The sequence below is a fragment of the Anas platyrhynchos genome, chromosome 1, assembly GCF_047663525.1.
Source record: "Anas platyrhynchos isolate ZD024472 breed Pekin duck chromosome 1, IASCAAS_PekinDuck_T2T, whole genome shotgun sequence".
Lineage (NCBI taxonomy): Eukaryota > Metazoa > Chordata > Aves > Anseriformes > Anatidae > Anas > Anas platyrhynchos.
In genome coordinates, this window is record NC_092587.1 from 75,680,130 (window position 1) to 75,700,382 (window position 20,253).

At 41.9% G+C, this 20,253-nt stretch overlaps 1 protein-coding gene across 5 annotated transcripts in view; it reads left to right on the top strand.

Annotated features, from left to right (window-relative positions):
• The window catches only part of LMNTD1 (lamin tail domain containing 1), a 217,716-nt gene extending 197,743 nt beyond the window's left edge, over positions 1-19,973 (top strand). For 4 of the 5 annotated variants that reach the window (XM_021274794.4, XM_072042043.1, XM_072042024.1 and 1 more), the window contains one exon: positions 17,894-19,973. In XM_021274794.4, coding sequence (XP_021130469.1) covers positions 17,894-18,010 — 117 coding nt within the window. In that variant the 3' untranslated portion in view covers positions 18,011-19,973. Of the gene's footprint in view, positions 1-6,769; positions 6,997-17,893 lie in introns of those variants that run through there. The other variant, XM_072042025.1, reaches the window with a different exon arrangement.
• The last annotated feature ends 280 nt before the right edge of the window (positions 19,974-20,253 follow it).

A 20,253-nucleotide genomic window follows, 5' to 3' on the forward strand; every position in this document is an offset into this window, starting at 1 on the left:
AAATTTGTCATTGGATACATCTTTACGGTTTCAAATCTCAAGCCATAAACACTTAAAGGATGACTATATAGTAGTCTGTACATATATTCTGTTACTCAGTATATCATCACTTTGCTGTACCAACTTTATCTGATCTGCTGAAGGCCCATTTTGAAGTGTCTCTGTCAGTGCTAAGTGGAATGTAACTAAGACGAGAAATAAGGAACTGTGTGCACAGAGGTCTGGAAATGCCAGAATTAGACTCTCCTGTGCAACCTCAGTTTACGTCCCTGAGGAATTACAGCTTTACCTTCATCCCATCTTGTTCTCTCAATGCATTGCATGGCAATTCTGCTAGCAAGGCTCGGTGTCCTCCAGGTATGTTTTCAGATATTTCTGACCAGACACTTCCTATCTTTACTGACTGGCTCCTGTCCTAGATTCCCTCGTTAGCTCCCCTTCCTTGTTTCTTCCCACTTCATTATCTAGCTACTTCATCCATCTACCCTCCTGTAGGCAGTTACTGTCTCTTCCTTAAGTGTGTGGATTTCAGTCTCTTCCAACTATTTGTTGTAGTTTTCTACCTTCAAAATGTTTTGCTTTACATCCCATTTCTCTTTGGTATTGGCTTTGACAACAGTTTTTGCAGAGCTGTGCAGGGCCACTGCCTGTGTGCATGTTGCAAATCCTTTGTGGTCCCACAGAAGCGAGGATGCAAATTGAATTGCCAGCCTGGCAGCTGCTGCAAGATCACTGCTGGCTAGTGCTAATGACATGGAAATCCACCAAAATCATAGATCCACTCCATACATACAATGATTTGATAAGTTAATTACTGAAAGCTTTGTGAGTTTATTTTCCATACTTTCTTCAAAGGGATCAGTATGACTTAAGCAACAGGAGGTGTATTATTTTACATGCCTCTTTTGACTTTCAAAGCATAGGACTTGTGTTTTCCTGTTCTTTTTATACAGCCTTTTCTCTCACTCAAGCAGATGTCATTTACAATAGAATGACACTGGTGTCTTCTTCCATCGTAACATAACCTTATTTTTGGTTTCCATTTATCCCAAAGTAACCTGAACTGCAGCCTGTTAAACAGCTGGGAGGTAACTAAATTCTGTAAATAGCTTTATTTCATTAGCTGACATTAGTTTTAGGGGGTCTCTATTGTCATTTACCTTCCTTGCAGCTGTTGTACCATGTGCTGGACCATTTCACAGGGTAGGTCGAACATAAGCATAACAAATAGCTGCAAGCTAGAAACTAGACAGAGGGTAGCTTCTCTCTTTTCTTTAATTATGAATTACATTTTGGAAAGGTCAGTCCCATCTATCTCAGCTTTGGAACCAGTTCTTGCAGAGTTGTACGGAAACAGTACATGTGTGCACATTCAAAATGACACGTGGTGCAGAAGGTGCTTTATAAGCCCATAACATTGCATTGCTGGCCCAGTGAACATGGGTAGGTGATTATGCTGGCTAATGATGATTAAATAAATTGGGAGCAGCTGTTTCTTCAGTCTGTGAAATTGCAGGAACAAAAGGTAGAGGTGCAGGCAGCAAACTGGAGAGAGCCTCTCACGACATGAGGCATTAAAGACATACATTGTGCTCTGTGCACATGCCTGAGACCTGTGTTTGAAGAGAATGTGTTTTTTGTTTGTTTGTTTTTTTGTTGTTTGTTTGTTTTTATTGTCATCACTTCTCTTCCATACTCTTTGATTTTCTCACCTCTGTTTATTTATTTTTATTGTTTACACACACTGAGTCTTGCAATCTAAACAAAGCTAAAGGCCATGGCAAAATCTTGATCGTCCTCAGTTAGCTATTCTGCAAACCCAATAAATCTTGATCATTCTCAGCTAGCTATTCTACAAACCCAATAATTTCTATCCAGAAAGGCATCAGATCTTCTCTTACTTCATTGTTTTCACAATGCACAACTACAGAACATGTAATAGCCATCTATCTGTGAAGTGTTATTACAAATACACAAGCCTAAACTTCCAATTCAAAATGAGTGAACTACATCATTTTGGTGGTGCATCATCAAATATTTTAATTGTGGTATTTTCCTTTCTAGTTTGCAAAATTCATTAAGCTTCAGTACGTGCAAAACCCAGGGCTCCTTGGAGTTTCCAAGCTGGTCCAAGCCGTGGATAACTTTTATCCACAAAACAGATGGAGCACAAGAAATGGCAGGACAAGTTTCCTCTCATTGTCTTGTTAGAGTGCTGAAAAGCCTTCATGATACTGTAGTCTCTGTACCGCTTCATTTGTAAATGCCTCCACTGAGAGTGTCAAAAGCAATAACAAATAATGCCAGCTGTGTGGTAATTTTATTGAGGGTAAACAACACTGCAGTAAGAGTGGGGTTAAGGGCAACTAATCATTCACAGAGGTCACCAAATAAGCACATTACATCACATGTTCATAACACTGAGTGAGTTATTTGTTGTGAGTGAATTATCCAATAAACTTTGGCCTTGAGTGATTTCAGAACAAGTCCTCATTTTCACCAATATGTCAGTTACACAGATGAATTTGCAATGTATGCTATCAAGAGGATATTACAAATGCATGTGGTACAAATGTACCGGTACATTACCAGCTACGATTTATAGATTGTCTGTGAGCTTTCTCCTTTTATTTTTTATCCTCCAGGGAGTCGGATGGTTCATATGAGTTTCAAGGTGTGATTGAACCTTTAATAAAAAGTGGTGAGCAACAATGAAGCTCGCTATGCTTTGGGGAGCCTAGACAATACTGCAGTCTGTAGGGCAGACATTTGAGGTTGGGGTAATTTAAACAGGCTCCCTGACCCCATCTTGTCCCAGTCCCATGTAAATAATGGCTGGGGCCTCTCCAGTCCCCTGAGAAGTGCTGAATTGAGGTGTTACAGCGGTCTAGGAGTGACCGTATAAAATCATAGAATCATAGAATCATAGAATATCCCGAGTTGGAAGGGACCCTTAAGGATCATCAAGTCCAACTCTTGACACCGCACAGGTCTACCCAAAAGTTCAGACCATGTGACTAAGTGCACAGTCCAATCTCTTCTTAAATTCAGTCAGGCTCGGTGCAGTGACCACTTCCCTGGGGAGCCTGTTCCAGTGTGCAACCACCCTCTCTGTGAAGAACTTCCTCCTGATGTCAAGCCTAAATTTCCCCTGCCTCAGCTTAACCCCGTTCCCGCGGGTCCTGTCGCTGGTGTTAATGGAGAAAAGGTCTCCTGCCTCTCGACACCCCCTTACGAGGAAGTTGTAGACTGATGCAGGGGACTGGGGAAAAAGAGGTGGTGAGGTGGGTACGATCTGAGCTCTGGTCTGAAGGGTGGTGAGGAGCTCAAGGGGGTACCTCCAGCACACCTCCTCCAAGTCCTCACTTCTGAGGGTATTCACGTGTGGTGAGTCCCTCTCCACATCTGCAGTGTGAGGATAGAGTTGCCAAAACAGGATAAAGAGAAACCCAGAGCAAAGCCATAATACAAGGCAACAGAAATCATCTAACTTAAATCTCGTTCAGGCAAGGTCTGGCTTCTCATATTTGAAGTTGGCTGCAGCAGGCCAGCTAATCAGCCAGCAGCAGATATATCACATCATATACAAAAACCCAGGCGTGTTCTACATTCATGAACAATTTCTTCACACACTCTCTGAGGTGAATGGGCAATGTTCTGTTAAACACAGCAGGAGCAACACTTCCGACAAGGTGTGCAGCATCACCTTTGCTAGAGCTCAGGTCTGTTGATACCAATTCTGTGATTTTTCTGCAAAGCCTAGGGAAAGAGTGGAATTCTGTTTTCTAGGGCAGCATAGTCCTCCATGTCTCCCTGAGTAAGTATCAGTGCTCAGCAGAGAGTAACTAACACTAATAATTCATATAAAACCATGCAGCCTATGGATAGTTTAAATTCAGTCTCAACAACTAATAGTTTGTAGTAGCAAAAAAAACAAGACCTGGATCATCTCCCCTCTTCTTTCCTGAAGGATGCAAAAACCCAAGTCTGTGTTTCTTGGCTGAAAATTGACTGACTTCAGTGTATGTTGTATGCCAGCTGAGAGTCTGGCTCTGAATTTGGCAGCTCCAGCCCAGATCTGTAAAAAGCTGCTGCTTCTGTCCTCTGTGAATTTTACGTTATATTCAATATATATAAAAAACAACCTCCAACTAACCAAACAGTGACCTTGACCACAGCATCAGCTAAAGGAGAGACAAGAACTCCCCATGGTGTGCAATATCATTTATTGAGGCATGCTTCTATCAACCACACCGCCTCTAAGAAAAAAATCTTAGGCTTTATTACTGAAACTTTGGGAAAAGTTTAGGTAAAACTTAGCAGCAGAGGCTCAAAATTTTCATGCAGCTAAGAAAGTCTGCTACCACCTTCTCCTAGTCCCAAGCAATTGCCACAATGGCAACACAGATTTACAGCACGCTGTTTTCCTTTGCTGTGTGATGTTTTCCAGTTGCTGCAGTCCCTCCCCATTTCAGACAGTGGTGCACTGGTGCTGTGCTCTACAGCACCTCTGAATACTGCAAAATGGCAGTCATTATACACCCAACATCCTGAGGTCTTGCCCTCTTGTAAATCTGTGATGTTGGTATGATTTCAGGGGATAAATGCTGTTTTGCCTTAGTGGAGGAGTAGGCATAAAGACTAGTAGAGTGTATTCAAAAGATTTTTAATAAATAGCTTAAGTAACACAAATAGAAATCACATGGAAACCATCAAACTTTTCTTTAAGATTTCTAATAGCTTAAAGGTACATATATTTAACGTTAGATAAAGATTTACATATACCTAGAGAGGAACTGGAAGGGGAGAGAGGGAGAGAGATTAATTCTCCATGAATATTCTGTTAGACTTCTCTTTTTTTATGGACACTGCCTTTTCAGATCTGGAGTGCACCTCATTTCCCAGTTACTGTTTTCTCATTCCCCTCTGTCTTCTTTTAAAAGAGAAAGTGACAAATGAATGATCTTCCACCATTTCCTTGCTCTGTTTTTACAGATATTATTTCCCTTTGCTGCTCCTATTCTTTCATTTAAGATATGCACAGAATGATCTGTCACTTCCTAAACTTGAGAAATATCTGCATAATACAGCAGTTTGGGTCCTGATTCAAGCTTTATTTAAGCCAGTGTGAAATTTTAGTAGATTTTGGATCAGCTCCTAAAGATCTCTTCCATAAAGGTTCTCCCCAGTCAGAGAGCTATGTCTCTGTGCTCTTAAAATATTGCTTTTCCTTTCTTCAGTGCAACTTCATAAAACTGAAGTCTCTGGACAATTTATCTTTGTCAACAACATACTGTATTCCCTTATAGTGCATTTTGATGATGGCATTGATTTTTCACTCCAGAAAAACTGAGAATGCTTAAGGATCTGCAGTGTGCTAGTTAACACAATGGAAGCTCTGGACTTGTACATTCAGCTCAGCCTCTCAAGGAAATTGCTTAGCTTCCCATTTACCTCAGTTTGAATTCATTTGAATTCATTTGAATTCAGGGTGTAATGCCTTTGTGAAGTTTAAATGATGCATGATTTTAAAGTACCTGAAGCAAAAGTGATTATGTAATGTTAACATATATATATATATATATATTATTTGTTTAGAAAGGGGGAAAAATCATTCTGCAGCATTCTCAGAGATCCAATGAACAAAAACAAGAAAGGATTTGCTAAATACAGGCTTAGAGCCAGCCTTGAAAACGTCCTTTTACTCTTGGTTTAGTATCTCATAACAAACACACCAGGTTCATCATTTCAAAGAAATTAGGTAATGAACGAGGATCTTATCCATACTCTAATCATACTTCATGGTACATAAATCAAGCAGATTGCCTATTAGACTTGTGTCTCTCCAAAAGAGCAGATGCAGTCTCACTTGAAATGTATTTTGAAGACATGTCCTTTGGGGCCAGAACACTGTGTCTTCGGCAAAGTCTGGGCCCGTAAAAACACCCTGCAAATGGAAAAGTAATGTGCAGGGCTGAGGTGCACCTAGTCATGTTCATCCTGTAAAGCGAGGTTTTACCGCAGGAACCTGCAGACACAGAGTTAATTAATTCAGCGAGCAGAGCACTGTGCTGCAAAGAAGCCTCAGCACACAAAAAGGCATCTGATTGTTTCAACCATTTCTATTGCGTGACAAATATTTTTGCCATATAACTACGCCACATTTCACTAAATTACATGCTCCATGGTTTGCTGTGATTGTATGATGGCATCGCTCACTACAACCACAAACCACAGTGAATTGACATTGTTTCCATGATTTCATTGGTTTTGTCGAAACCATATCCTTTGGCTTTTCTGCCAGTTTCTCCAAAAGGAAATGCTAAACGGGATACACCATAGAACATTTCTACAAACTCTCGTTTTCAAACTCATTTAAACACACATGCCTATAAAGCTTCTGTCTAATGTAAACCTCCTTGCAAATGCAACTTAAGCAACTCTGTCCTGCCCTCCAAAGTGGTAGCATTGGATTCCTGGGTACCCAAAACCAAAATGCCACATGCTTTGGTGGAGGTCATGAACCAGCTAGCACTTCCAGCTAGTTGATTTAGATGTGCTTGTGGTTAATAATGAATGAGGCCTAGTAGTTGCCTTACCTATTATTCCACCTTTATTGGTACAGCTGAAGCATGCAATAAAGATAACACCCTGTGAAATGAGTTGTCAGGGAGAGGCAAAGGCCAGGAAACATCCTCACAGCTGGCACCATTTGGATGGAATAGGACTGAAGAGCTCCAGGGATCAAAATACCCTGTCCCTCTTATAGGCTCTTCTGGAAGACAAGAGGAAGAATGCCATTGGATCACAGCAAGACTGGCTGATACTTCACTGCTCCACTCCTCTCCACCTCCACCAAGAGCTAACAGCCTTCCCTTGACCAGTTTTTCCATCCCTTTTGGGTGTTGCATATGCTCAAGCAGCTGGAAAAAGAACTTTCAAGTCATGTTTTCAGTGGGTATGGCCAGAATTTCCTAGCACTTGAACACCCTTATAAAATAACACTGACAATCTTTTAGATTGCAGTACTTTGTAAAGACAGTTGGTTCTTCATTATCTGTGGTAGTGAAGGTCTAGGAAAATCTAAGTGATCAAATAATCAAGGTTATACACAGACGGTAGGTTATGGTGGGCAGCGTTGTGGAAAGATGTCTGAGTGGTGCAGCAGGGAGCTAGCTCAGGCTGTCCAGAGTGATGCTGGGCATTGGCACATGAGCTCTGCTGGTCTCAGGTGCACTTTTTCCTGAGTCATGCCAATATCTGCACCCTGTCCTCTTCAGCCAGGTGCATGGTATAGAGCCACCCACACCAGCACCAAGACCGAGTGAAGCCAGCTTAGGTTTGTTGGGATTTAGCAGATCAGCTAGGTCTTGGCACACATATGTTTCTGCTAGAGGAAGCAGTATAACTTCATTCAGCATAGCTTTATTCATGAAGGTTGTGCTCTGCAATGAACCAGAAACCGCTTGGATTTCTCCAGATTGATGGCATGACCTGTCTGTGCCAGATAGGCTGTATGGAGGAAAGGGAAAGTCAACTGTAATGTTGTTTCTGTTGGCAGGAATAACACAAAGTCTCATTGCAAGGTTGAAAATACATTGACACTTTTTAGTTAGGTCTTTTCCATGGAAGCACAGAGAACTTCAGTTTCAAATGCCATTTATCTAGCACATTTCAATAGCACTGAGGTTGTTTCTAAATGATGGAGGAATGTGCTAGATAGAGATATGGTGAAGCAGGTTCCAGATAGTAGTGGAATCACTAGCCTGATTAGTTTTTGTGTCATCCAACCGCACTATTTCAATAAATTAGAGCACTTTTATGGCTGAATTGAGCACCGTGGTGCATAGTCCACTTGTGCCATATAGATAGTCCTGTATATATCTCCTGCCAAGTAGGTAGTAAACTAATGGCTACACCCAGCTGGAGTAGCTCTGTGTCCCCATCGTAATTTGTGACGAGAATAACAAGATATGCTCTATACTAATGCTGCAGCATATATTTGGTTGTTCTGAAAAGGCATCCTCTGAGATATTGCATGTACACACAGGCACGTGTGCACACACTGAGGTTCTCTCCCTCTATGTAGGGCTGCACAAAGAGATGTGAAGCACATAAATCTTCCTATTCCAAGAATATCCTGGTAAAAAGAAATTCTTAGCTAGAAACAAGCTTGCACACAGTGGTTTTTCAGAGCAGCAGACTTCGTGTTTCAATTGTTACCACCAGCAATTATCTTCCAGGAATTTATCGGTCTCTATTTTTCTGTAATTATTGCTGAGTGAACAAGATCTACCCATTTTTGCTTTAAATCTAATGACTCCCCAGCAGTGGAGAAGCTAATGAGAGCAGAAGGCTCTCCAAAGAACCCCATCTATGTACAGCCAGTGGGACAGGGGACTGCTGGGAAGGGAAGAAAGTGAGATTGACATCCCTTATGCCTCTCTATCAGTAACGGAAGACTGCAGCTGCATGACTTGTTAACCTCACTGTTTTTTGGAGGTTCAGCATTCATTTGGTAAACAAAGGCAAGATGAAACTTTGAGCTGGTATAAACCAGCGTACCTCTGCTGTCAGAAGTGAACCTTGCCAGACTACTCCATCAAAGGATCTGACCCAAAGTCATGAGAATTTGCTACTGGAATATAAGTCATACATTTTGGGACTGTATTCCTTCTCTTGAAAACTCACTTCAAGTTTGGTGATCCCCCAGAGATCATTTGCAAAGACTGTTTTCTAATTAGTTTGAGCTCAGGTAGACGGGGAAAAAAACGGTGGAGTTGGCTGGAACTCCAGCAGGAAAAGACCTTATTGAGAGGAAAGGAAAACACTTCTACGCTGAAGTTGCCTTTAGCTGGCTGACAGAAGGGGAAGGAGGCTGTAAAACGAATGTTTTGTTTCATTAATGTGCTTTTGTTTTTTTGTTTTTCTAATCATTGGCACCACTATTATTGTGAAGTGATGCAAAGATTAAGGCAGCTCAAGCAGCCACTTTGGAGCGGAGGTGGGGAGAGTCAGCAGATGCTGCAGACAGAAAACCAGCCTCCACCCACAAGGCAAAAGGTGCATAGTGGCTATGTGAAGGCAGGCTCCTGCCAAGAGGCATGTAGCAGTTTTGGAAGTTTCTTAGACTCCTAGACTGTTAGATCTTCATACACTGTTTCTTTTTTCTCACCCTCTGTGCCCATACACACAGATGATATCTGTCCTCCTGGCTTTAATTTCCATGAAGCAGAGAGCTTCCTGTCTGGTGATGTGGTCTGTTATAAAAGCAGCATGTGTCAACTTCACTGTGTACACACATTTGGGATGCACTCAAATTCAATGTTAACCATATTTTTTTGCATAAGAAAGCAATTCAGAGGGGACACAGTTCTTAAGGCTGATTTGTCTTCTCAATATACTGAAGGGGCACTAAAAAAATTATATAAATGCAGCATGTTAAGAGCTTTAAATTTTATATATATAGATAATTTTTATTTACTGTGTTGGGCACCAAGCACGAGGAATAGCAAAGAAATGTATGAAGTATACCCAGAGCTTTTACTGTATTTTCAAGGATAGAGTGAAAGCACAGCATGACTTGGTAGCATCTGGTTTTCTTTGCCAAGGTTTAAGATTGCCACCTAGTTTTCCTGAGATCTCCCTAAGCTTGATCAGTCCTATTTTAAAATTGGCATTTCTAGAATAAATAGTGCTTTACATTTTATTCTCAGAATCATTATCATTATCTCTAATTGTCTTTGTGTGACAGAGTGTCGGCTTTACACCATGAAGATACTGCAACAAATTGTTTGGATTGAAACATAATGATGCTGTGATTTAGAGTAGGACTTCCTTCATTTAACCTTTGACATCAAAAAATTAGATGTCTAGTCTCAGTCTGGGCTCCATCGGTAGTCAGCAATTAGAGACGTGCTTCTAGAAGATGATTCACTCTATCCAAAAATAGGTGTCTAAGACTGACAGGATCACTTTCCCACTGGAGGTATCTTCCTATATCCACAGACTAGAGAGGAAACCTACATAACTAGCTTGGACAGGATACCTGCCTTTATGATGGATCTGTGAGAAAGGAAATGAAGTGAAAAACACTTGCTTACTGTCCTTCTTTGCTGCTTCTGTATTACACTCATGGCTTCGGACCCACCTAGAGCTATAAAGAGGTTGTAGCATAATTGAAAAGACAGATATCTGTATGAACTACAGTATAATTTCTCTCTCCTTTGACAAATATGAGTGTGTTTCACAAAAAATGAAACTGAACTATACGATTTCTGTGATGTGTCAAAAAACAAACAAACAAAAAAAAACACCTATTATAAATTGCAGAACTGAGACTACCTGGGACCAGCTACATTGTGAGTGGTCAAAATAAGCAATGGGAAAGGTAAGGATAAAATCTAGTTGTGCAGTGTTCATAGCCTGTTCTTCAGGGCAGTTAGATGCAGTTTGTGTAATGTACCTATATGTATTCACTTCTTTCCACAATGTGGCATGCAACTTTCTCTTATAAAAGACCCCTTCTAAAAGGTGTGGCCTTACAACGAAGCATGTGCTGAGTGATGATGCATGTGTGGATGAAGGGAGCAAGAGTGCCTTAGCTTGGATGGACATCTCTGCTCCCAAGGTGCTGGTCACAAGGTACTCGTGAGATCTGAGCTGCCATGTAGCATGACTTTGGATCTTGTCTCTGGAAGATGTGGTTTCCCACTGGATCTTCTGAGATGAGAAGCAAATTATAACTGTAAAGTTTTGTCTTCCACATTCAGTTGTAAATATACTTTTTTTTATAAAGTTTTGCTCACAGAGCTCCTTTTCAGCAGCTCTGTGAGCCTGCCTGCAACAGCACAGTCAGCTGCAGCTGCTGCTGCTGGAGTGAAGCAGTGTGCAGGAGATACTCATCCCCACAGTCAGTAGGTAACAGTGGCAGAGCTCAGTGTATTGACAGTCTGATGCATTTTCACAGAACCACAGAATCATCTAGGTTGGAAGAGACCTCAAGATCATTGAGTCCAACCTCTGACCTAACACTAACAAGTCCTCCACTAAACCATATCACTAAGCTCTACATCTAAATGTCTTAAAAAGACCTCAAGGGTTGGTGACTCAACCATTTCCCTGGGTGGCCCGTTCCAATGCTTAACAACCCTTTCGGTAAAGAAGTTCTTCCTAATATCCAACCTAAAACTCCCCTGGAGCAACTTAAGCCCATTCCCCCTTGTCCCGTCACCAGGCACATGGGAGAACAGACCAATCCCCACCTCGCTACAGCTTCCTTTAAGGTACCTATAGAGAGCGATAAGGTCACCCCTGAGCCTCCTCTCCTCCAGGCTGAACAAGCCCAGCTCCCTCAGCCACTCCTCATAGGACTTGTTCTCCAGACCCCTCACCAGCTTTGTTGTCACCCTTCTCTGGACTTGCTCGAGCACCTCCATGTCCTTCTGGTAGCGAGGAGCCCAAAACTGAACACAGTACTTGAGGTGTGGCCTCACCAGAGCTGAGTACAGGGGGACAATCACTTCCCTAGCCCTGCTGGCCACCCTGCTTCTTATACAAGCCAGGATGCTGTTGGCCTTCTTGGCCACCTGAGCACACTGCTGGCTCATATTCAGCCGACTATCAACCAGTACTCCCAGGTCCTTCTCTGCCTGGCAGCTCTCCAACCACTCATCTCCCAGCCTGTAGCTCTGCTTGGGGTTGTTGCGCCCCAGGTGCAGGACCCGGCACTTGGCCTTGTTGAACTTCATGCAGTTGGCCTCAGCCCATCGGTGCAGCCTATCCAGATCCTCCTGCAGAGCCTTCCTACCCTCGAGCAGATCGATGACATCTAACTTGGTGTCATCTGCAAACTTACTGAGGGTGCACTCGATCCCCTCATCCAGATCATCGATAAAGATATTAAAGAGGACTGGCCCCAGTACCGAGCCCTGAGGGACACCACTAGTGATCAGCCTCCAACTGGATTTGACTCCATTCACCACAACTCTTTGTGCCCGGCTATCCAGCCAGTTTCTAACCCAATGAAGCGTACACCAGTCCAAGCCACAAGCAGCCAGTTTCTTGAGGAGAATGTTGTGGGAAACAGTGTCAAAAGCCTTACAGAAGTCAAGGTAGACCACATCCACAGCCTTTCCCTCATGCACCCAGCATGTCACTTTGTCATAGAAGGAGATCAGGTTCATCAAGCAGGACCTGCCTTTCATAAACCCATTCTGACTGGGCCTGCTTGCCTGCTTGCCCTGCAAGTGCCACGTGATGACACTCAAGATAATCTGCTCTGTGAGCTTCCCTGGCACTGAGGTCAAACTGACAGGCCTATAGTTCCCCGGGTCTGCCCTCCAGCCCTTCTTGTAGATGGGGGTCACGTTTGCTAGCCACCAGTCAACTGGGACCTCCCCCAATAGTCAGGACTGCTGATAAATGATGGTAAGCGGCTTGGCCAGCTCCTCTGCCAGTTCTCTCAGTATCCTTGGGTGGATCCCACCCAGCCCCATCGACTTACGCACATCCAAATGCTGTAGCAGGTCACCAACCATTTCCTCATGGATACTGAGGGCCACATTCTGCTTCCCATCCCCTTCCACCAGCTCAGGGTACTGGGTATCCAGAGAACAACCGGTTTTGCCGCTAAAGACTGAGGCAAAGAAGGCATTAACCACCTCGGCCTTTTCCTCATCTTTTGTAACTAGGTTTCCCCCCACATCCAGTAAAGGATGGAGATTCTCCCTAGTCCTCCGTTTTGCATTGATGTATTTGTAAAAAGATTTTTTGTTGTCTTTAACAGCAGTAGCCAGACTGAGCTCCAGATGAGCTTTGGCCTTTTTAATTTTGTCCCTGCACAGCCTCACAACATCCTTATAGTCCTCCTCAGTGGCCCACCCTTTTTTCCAAAGATTATAAACCCTCTTTTTTCTCCTAAGCTCAAGCCACAATTCTCTGTTGAGCCAGGCCAGTCTTCTTCCACGCTGGCTTGTCTTTGGGCACGTGGGGATGGACTGCTCCTGTGCCATTAAGATTTCCTTCTTGAAGAGTGCCCAGCCTTCCAGGACTCCTCTGCCCTTCAGAACCACCTCCCAAGGGACTCAGCCGACCAGTGTCCTGAGCAGCTCAATGTCAGCCCTCCGGAAGTCCAATATAGCAGTTTTACTGGTCCCCTTCCTGGCCTTGCCAAGAATAGAGAACTCTACCATTTCGTGGTCACTCTGCCCAAGACAGCTTCCGACCACCACATCTCCCACCAGTCCTTCTCTGTTTGTGAAGAGAAGGTCTAGTGGGGCACTACCCCTGGTAGGCTCACTAACCAGCTGCGTCAAGAAGCTATCTTCCACGCTCTCCAGAAACCTCTTAGATTGCTTTCTCTGGGCTGTGTTGTGTTTCCAGGATATGTCTGGGAAGTTGAAGTCCCCCACGAGAACAAGCGCTGACGATTTTGCAACTTCTGTCAGCTGCCTGTAGAACTCCTCATCCGTCTCCTCATCCTGGTTCAGCGGTCTATAACAGACTCTGACCAGGATGCTAGCCTTGTTGGCCTTCCCGCCAATCCTAACCCACAGGGACTCAACCTTATCATTCCCAGCCTCGAGTTCCACAACATCAAAAGATTCTCTAATATAGAGAGCCATACCACCACCCCTTCTGTTCTGCCTGTTCTTTATGAAGAGCCTATAGCCAGTCATTGCAGCACTCCAGTCGTAAGACTGGTCCCACCACGTCTCCGTGATGGCAACCAAGTCGTAGCCTGCCTGCTGCACGATGGCTTCCAGCTCCTCCTGTTTGTTACCCATGCTGCGTGCATTAGTGTAGATGCACTTCAGCTGGGCCATTGCCTTATCCCCTGGCCTTGCCATTGTTCCCCCTGGCACAGCTCTAACAAGCCTTGTTTCAGCCCCATCCCCCTTCTTACCTAGTTTAATGCCCTCTCAATGAGCCTGCCAGCTCCTGGGCTAGGATCCATTTTCCCCTCAGAGATAGGGACCCACAGATGGGATGCAAGGTTGGGTCAGAATTTCTACATTTTTGTTTTAATTACTAGCCATATCAGACTTCTTCCCCAAGAAAATGCAATTCTCTGAAAATGGTAACTTTATCCCAAAGGAAGCACCTGGACTTTAGAAATGCATCCCTTACTACAGGGCAAAAGCAGTCTCTTATCCAGAATGCAATGTCAGCACAGATTTATTTTGGTCAGTATCCCATACAGAAAGGCTTTGCATCATAAAAGTCTATGCTGATTACAGATAACGCTGAGATGAAATTCACTTGGTGCCTGTGGATGAGAATGAGGTATCCTTTTGCTGCCCTCTTTCTTCAGCTTGTGAGCATACCTCTTGTGTGTATTAGTTTAGTTCTGCTTTCATCCAGGAAAGTCAACACTTGGAAATGATTACTCAGATCATTTGGAAAAGATTCAATATAGTCAAAACCTCTTGAATCTATACTCTTACTCTTACTCAGCCTATAGCAGATTTATTTCTTTTTCAGACACTTTTTAATTATGGTTTCATGTATGTATAAGACTGATCTGTTGCAAATATTGGTCCCAGCAGACTAATTCCTAGAATAGATCTCCTGACTTAACAGGTAAAGGTAATCATGCTTTACCCTGTTGCACATAATGGAATTTGTTTTCCATCAAAGAACATTTATTCTTCCTGGATATGTATTTAAGGCTGATATTTTAACAAGAGAAAAGATCTGAACAGTTCTGATGACCACATGGCATTGCCACAGAGCAATCCTAAAATACCAGCAGTCTGACTTTATATTTCCCCTGATATTGTCATTTTAAGGACGAATGCAATTTAACATTAGGAGTGTAAGGGGAATAGACAAAATTAACATAAGATGAGAGTCATCAAACAGGGACAACTTTTCACATGGCAGTTCTTATTCAAAGTGTCTTTTATTTAATCTCACATTGACAATACCTGTAAATATCTTAAGCAACAGTTAAATTGCTGCTCAGCATTAGATTCGATGGGATGGAGAAAGTAAAATTTGAAATAAATGATACATTTTCACATTGGCAAAAGATTAGCAGCAGGTGTTGTAATCCATACTGTCAAGTGTATTTTTTGCTTTTTTTTTTAATGATCTGGAAAACAGAGCGAGCACTGAGGTTGGAAATTTTGCACATGACACAAGGTGGGTGAAGGCCACTGGGGATGACTGTGAAAAACTTCAAAAGAGTCAATGAAAGCAAGGAAAGATAGAAATGTGAGAGCAAGCAGAATTTTCTGTTCTGAATAAATACAAAGTAATCAGATTTGGGAAAGAAAAGAAAAACAAACACAAATGTCAACTATTGTTAAAAACTGAAAATTAACTCTACTCAGGAAAAAAAAAAAAAAAAAGTGGATCATAATTGGTGACAGTGAAAACCTTTACTTAAAATGTAGAGGTATGATAAAGAAATTGTGTGAGAATTGTGTGAGTACTGTACAGCCCTGGATGGAAAACAGACCCTGCAAATAGTTTAACACTGCTTTATAAACCAAGCTAATCAGTATATCTGAAATACTATATTAATTCTTGATTTTTTTTCTCAAAATTATTTTTTCAGAAAAAGTAAGGGTCACAAATGGGATATTGAAATTACTGGATAAAAGTGTTCACATGGAGAGAAACTGTAAAGATTGGAACTGTCATTTGGAGATGAATAAAAGGAAAAGTAGAGAGAGGGTAGCTGTTTTACTTCAGCTTATCCTTTCTCCTCAGAATGAATAAAATGAATTTAATTAAACTGAGCATTTAAAGCAGATCAAAGGGGACTCTCCTCCACAGTGTACAGTTAATGACAAGATCTTGCTACAAGGGATAATTGAGCCGAGGACTCATCCCGTGGGGAGGCTACTCACTAAGTTCCCACTTTTGCCTTCGCTTCCTCTTTGGGAACTTTTGACAGTGTCCACTCTCAAAGGCCAGGCATTGAACTAAACGAATCACTCTGGGATTGCTACTGCAATATTCCTAAATTCAGTATAAGCCCCCCATACCTTACATTGGGAAATACTTGTGCTACATTGTTTTGTACTGCAGGTTCACTTGCAGCTAAAAATACTGCCACTCCACAGGGAATTGTACGAGACTAACTGCAGGGGCGGTACCTGCCAACGCATTTATCTTAAATCACTCCAGGATCCTGAACATAACCAGCTAGAGGGCTCAAATTATTATGATACTGTTTTTAACTTCACAGAAGGTCTGTGAATTTGAAACTTTGAGACTGTGATTAGTTAAGCCCCTGAACTACCCTTGTGTCCTAGATGTTATTAGAATGGTACCTAGTATAACCTTTTGAAGGTCACAGTGTGAATAGCTAGTTCTGGCAGAGATGATTCGCAAAGTTTCTCTTGAAAACTACACTGCTTCTTTAGCCACCAGACCACATCCTTCCACAGTAAAATCTCTTGCTTGCTCCTCTGTGAATTTCCAGTCATGGCACTGCAGTCATAACAAGCATCAAAAATCATCTTGCAGTCTCTGCATGTGACTCGTGACTGGGATTTTTTGACAAAAGTGTCAACTCACCTGTGTTTCACACTTCATTTTCTAAGTAAATGGACAATTCCAGTGGGGCTGAATGTAGCACAGAAGAGAGAGCTGGGACTGGCACTGACTTCACATCATCCTGAACCTTACAAACAGCCTTACAGAAACCCCACTGACATAGGAAGAGAACACAGCATTTTCAGTTTCAAGAAGTACTGTATAGTTTAACAAGCTATTGCTAAGGTACCAAAGCCCATAGAAGCCAATGGAAGATTCCTGTTGGACTTGATGAACTCTACATTTTAATTCTTCAATTTGTGGGTGCTACAGCAGTAATAGTATCACTAAAATGATTACATACTCATTTCAGTGGTTCAAGAGTTATGTTTTTCATTTCCATGGTACTTCTTAATGCAGCCATCTATAAATGCCTCTTGTTCTCCTCAGCTGTTTGCAGACTGACCAGACCTTAGGAACATAGTTAAAGATTGCAAAGCAATGAAATTATCAACTTGTTGACACAAGTTCTTGGTGCAGTGGCTAAACTTCGGACACACCTTTTTCCTGCTGCAAAGTGGAAACGTAGACTAATGAGGTTCAGAAAATTGTCTGAGTGTCATTGTTTTCAACAATTCAGATCCTTTCTGTTTGGAAAGAGATCAGCGATCTGCAATACTTTGGTATTTAGGTGATCACCATGAGTAACCATTGATTTTTCCAAAAGTGAAAGTTTATCACTTACTGAGAACCAGGCCATGTTAAAATAGTATAATGCCATCTGCATGGTCCATGGTCAGTAAATTGAAAATCTCAATTTTTCTTTTGCTTGATATTCTTGGATGAAATTCCTCTTTTTTTTTTGTCTTTTTTTTTTTTCTTTTTTCTTTTTTTTCCTTACTGCTACTCCAAAAGAAAGGAGCCAGGTACAGCAAACATAGGCTAGAGAGGTGAGAAAGACTTGGATTTTGTACTACTGGGGTCTCAACAGGACTTTTTTTCAATGTGATGTACTAATAACCATCAATGTACAGCTGAGAGAAGGGTTAAATATAAAATCATTTGCAGTCCAACTTGTAATGAAAGAATGCAAATGGAAAAAACACCATGGTCTTCCTTGACACCAAATAGCCTCCCCATAGGAGTCTCAGGAGCTGGATCCCAACACAGAGTGTATATTTGTTGGACCCTTGGTGCCAGGGCTGAGGCAGCAGAACTGGCACAAGAAATATTTCTGTTGTCACATGACCTGCTGAATGAATAATCAGAAACACTCGTGAGCATTAAGATTACTAGGAGAAAAGAAAAGCTAAACTAAATCAGCACGGTTATCGTTAAAAGTATTGATATAATGCTATTTGCACTGCCAGTATTTATGAGAAATCTTGTTTCTTTCTTGCAGCCTAATTTTGGTGGAGTGATATATGTAGAGTCTCTCCCCCTGGCTGGCACTGCTCTCCAGAAGTACTTTGTCACTCCATCTTACAGCTATATGCTACGAACACGTCACTTGCTCTAGCATCCATCACTAATTCCATCAACAACAGGAAGAGATTGTCTGAGCTTTTTATTTTATCTTTTATTTTATCGTTTATTTATTTATTTTTAAATCCTTTGCAGGATTTAAAATTGTGCTTCTTGTTGCTTCAAGAAATGAGATCTGGCTTTGTGGTGACACCAGAGATCATCAGCTTTATCTGTACAGCCTGGCATGTCCCATAAAATTCACTTTAAAGATCATTATCATTAGCATTTCACAGTAATTCCATGTTCTTACTGATGCATAGTGTGCTGTGTATAGTTTATAAACTTCGTATGTATACATGCATGTACATAATGTTTAAGAGAAAACATATACATAGAAAACATGCTATATAGATAAATGTTTTTACTTTCTCTTGCCTGAAGAAGAAATGGATGTTGAAAAGAGTTTGCAGTGTGCTATTTCTTATGCAGTCATTGTTTGCTTTCTGCTCTAGCCTTATGAGCTACTGGCAAACCATCAGCTGGAGTGGAAGCTGCTCATATATTCAAACGGGTAGGCAGAGAGCTGGTCAGACGGGGTGTCCTGGAGGCCAGGAGGAGGCAATGATCAGATTAGTTGAGTCATAACAGCCAAACAAAGCTCTATATATCATGGCTGCCCTTCAAAGGAACTCTCCTAATCAGATTGGTCCCCAGGAATGTGTTTGTCCTGTCTAGAGCTTGGCTTTCGAAGCAATTTTTTTAGGTCCCATTTTCCCTTTAAACCTGTGAGTGTTGATATCCCAAAGGCCCTTTTGATTTTCCTCATTATGAGAAGGTTATGAAATCTGAGCCTCAATTTCCTAATCGTCTTCCAGACATGGAAAGCTGCAGTTCAGCCTCAGTCCTGCTGTCAGCAAGAAAAACAGTGCCCTCCTGTTCTTTCTGCAGATCTTCACAGAAGTTTTTTCACAGGCTTTATTAAACTAGTCTCTAAGCTTTGAGCATCTTTTCTGGATTTTGAAATTGTCCCCTTACCTGAATGACAGCGAGCAAACACTCCACAGGAGACTACAGAGGTGTGTTTCTCCTGCCAGCCGCAGAAATGCTTGTGCTTCTGGTGAAGGACAAAGACAGTTTTTGTGGGCTTCCAGTCTGCATCCCTAGAGACATATTGTTGACCTCACTGATTTTTACATTCGAGTTAATGACCCTTATAGCAGCAACAAAGCCAAAGAAGCTCAAAGCTTTCAACTGATGACCCCAAAAAGGTGAGGAAAAAGTCAGCTGAAGTCATATAGGAGGAGGCAAAATAATTCCCATTTCCTGTCTCTGAAGTTAAGGGGTTTTGTTGGCCACTTGCATTTGAATCTTTCTGCAACATTAACCCCTGCAGTGCTGTTCAGGTGTCCTGCTCTGATTCTTTAAGGCATAATGTGGAGAAATAAGTGTGAGTAGAAAATACTGGAGTTTTTCCTCCAGAATCTGCTTGTGTGGATCACACCAAGGCACTACATGAGCTCCCTCTTCATTGCCAAACATCTATTAATTCCAGCTCTGCAGAGACAATGCTTCCTACAGTTAATATTGTAGTGCAGCAGTTTTGAGCTAAACATCTCATTGCTGTTTATTTACAAAAACAAAAGTCAACATTTTTGTCTGGATGTTGAGAAATGCCTTTAAATCATACGTCTAATATATGTGCGTAGCTGAGAAAAAGAAAAGATCTGGCAGCAGTGAACTTTTTCCCAAAACTGAGGTAGATATTTAAAGCACAGATTTGGAAGACAGTCAAAGCCAAAAAGACTTCTGTTGCACTTAATAGCGGAGAGGGAGCTGCAAAATTCCCACTAAGACAGGGAGACAAAGAGCATCTCTGACCACTAAAGCCATGCCTGTTTGCTCTGTGCTCTCCTTTACACTGCATTTGTAGCCTCACATTTGTCAGCTTTTCTTCCCTTTTGTTTTGCTAGGCTGTTTACTGCTGCGTAGAAGTCAATAAACACAAATTTCAAGTACTTTTCATTTTGTGATCATGACAAAATGTTGCCATTAATTATTATGGTTTATTTGTTTGTTTGTTTGTTTGTTTTTTTCATATTAGCGATTCATCCAGAGGGATCTTTTTGCTTCTGTTGGACTTGGTATTTTTGCAGTAACCCACATTATCACTATGACAAACAAGATCTGTGAGGTTCCAGTGGGAAAGCTAGTGGTGGAAGATGATCCAGTTAACTCCCTCAAGACAGCCCCTGATGCCATTTTACAATCCTGTGCTCATTCTTTTTCCGAAGGATG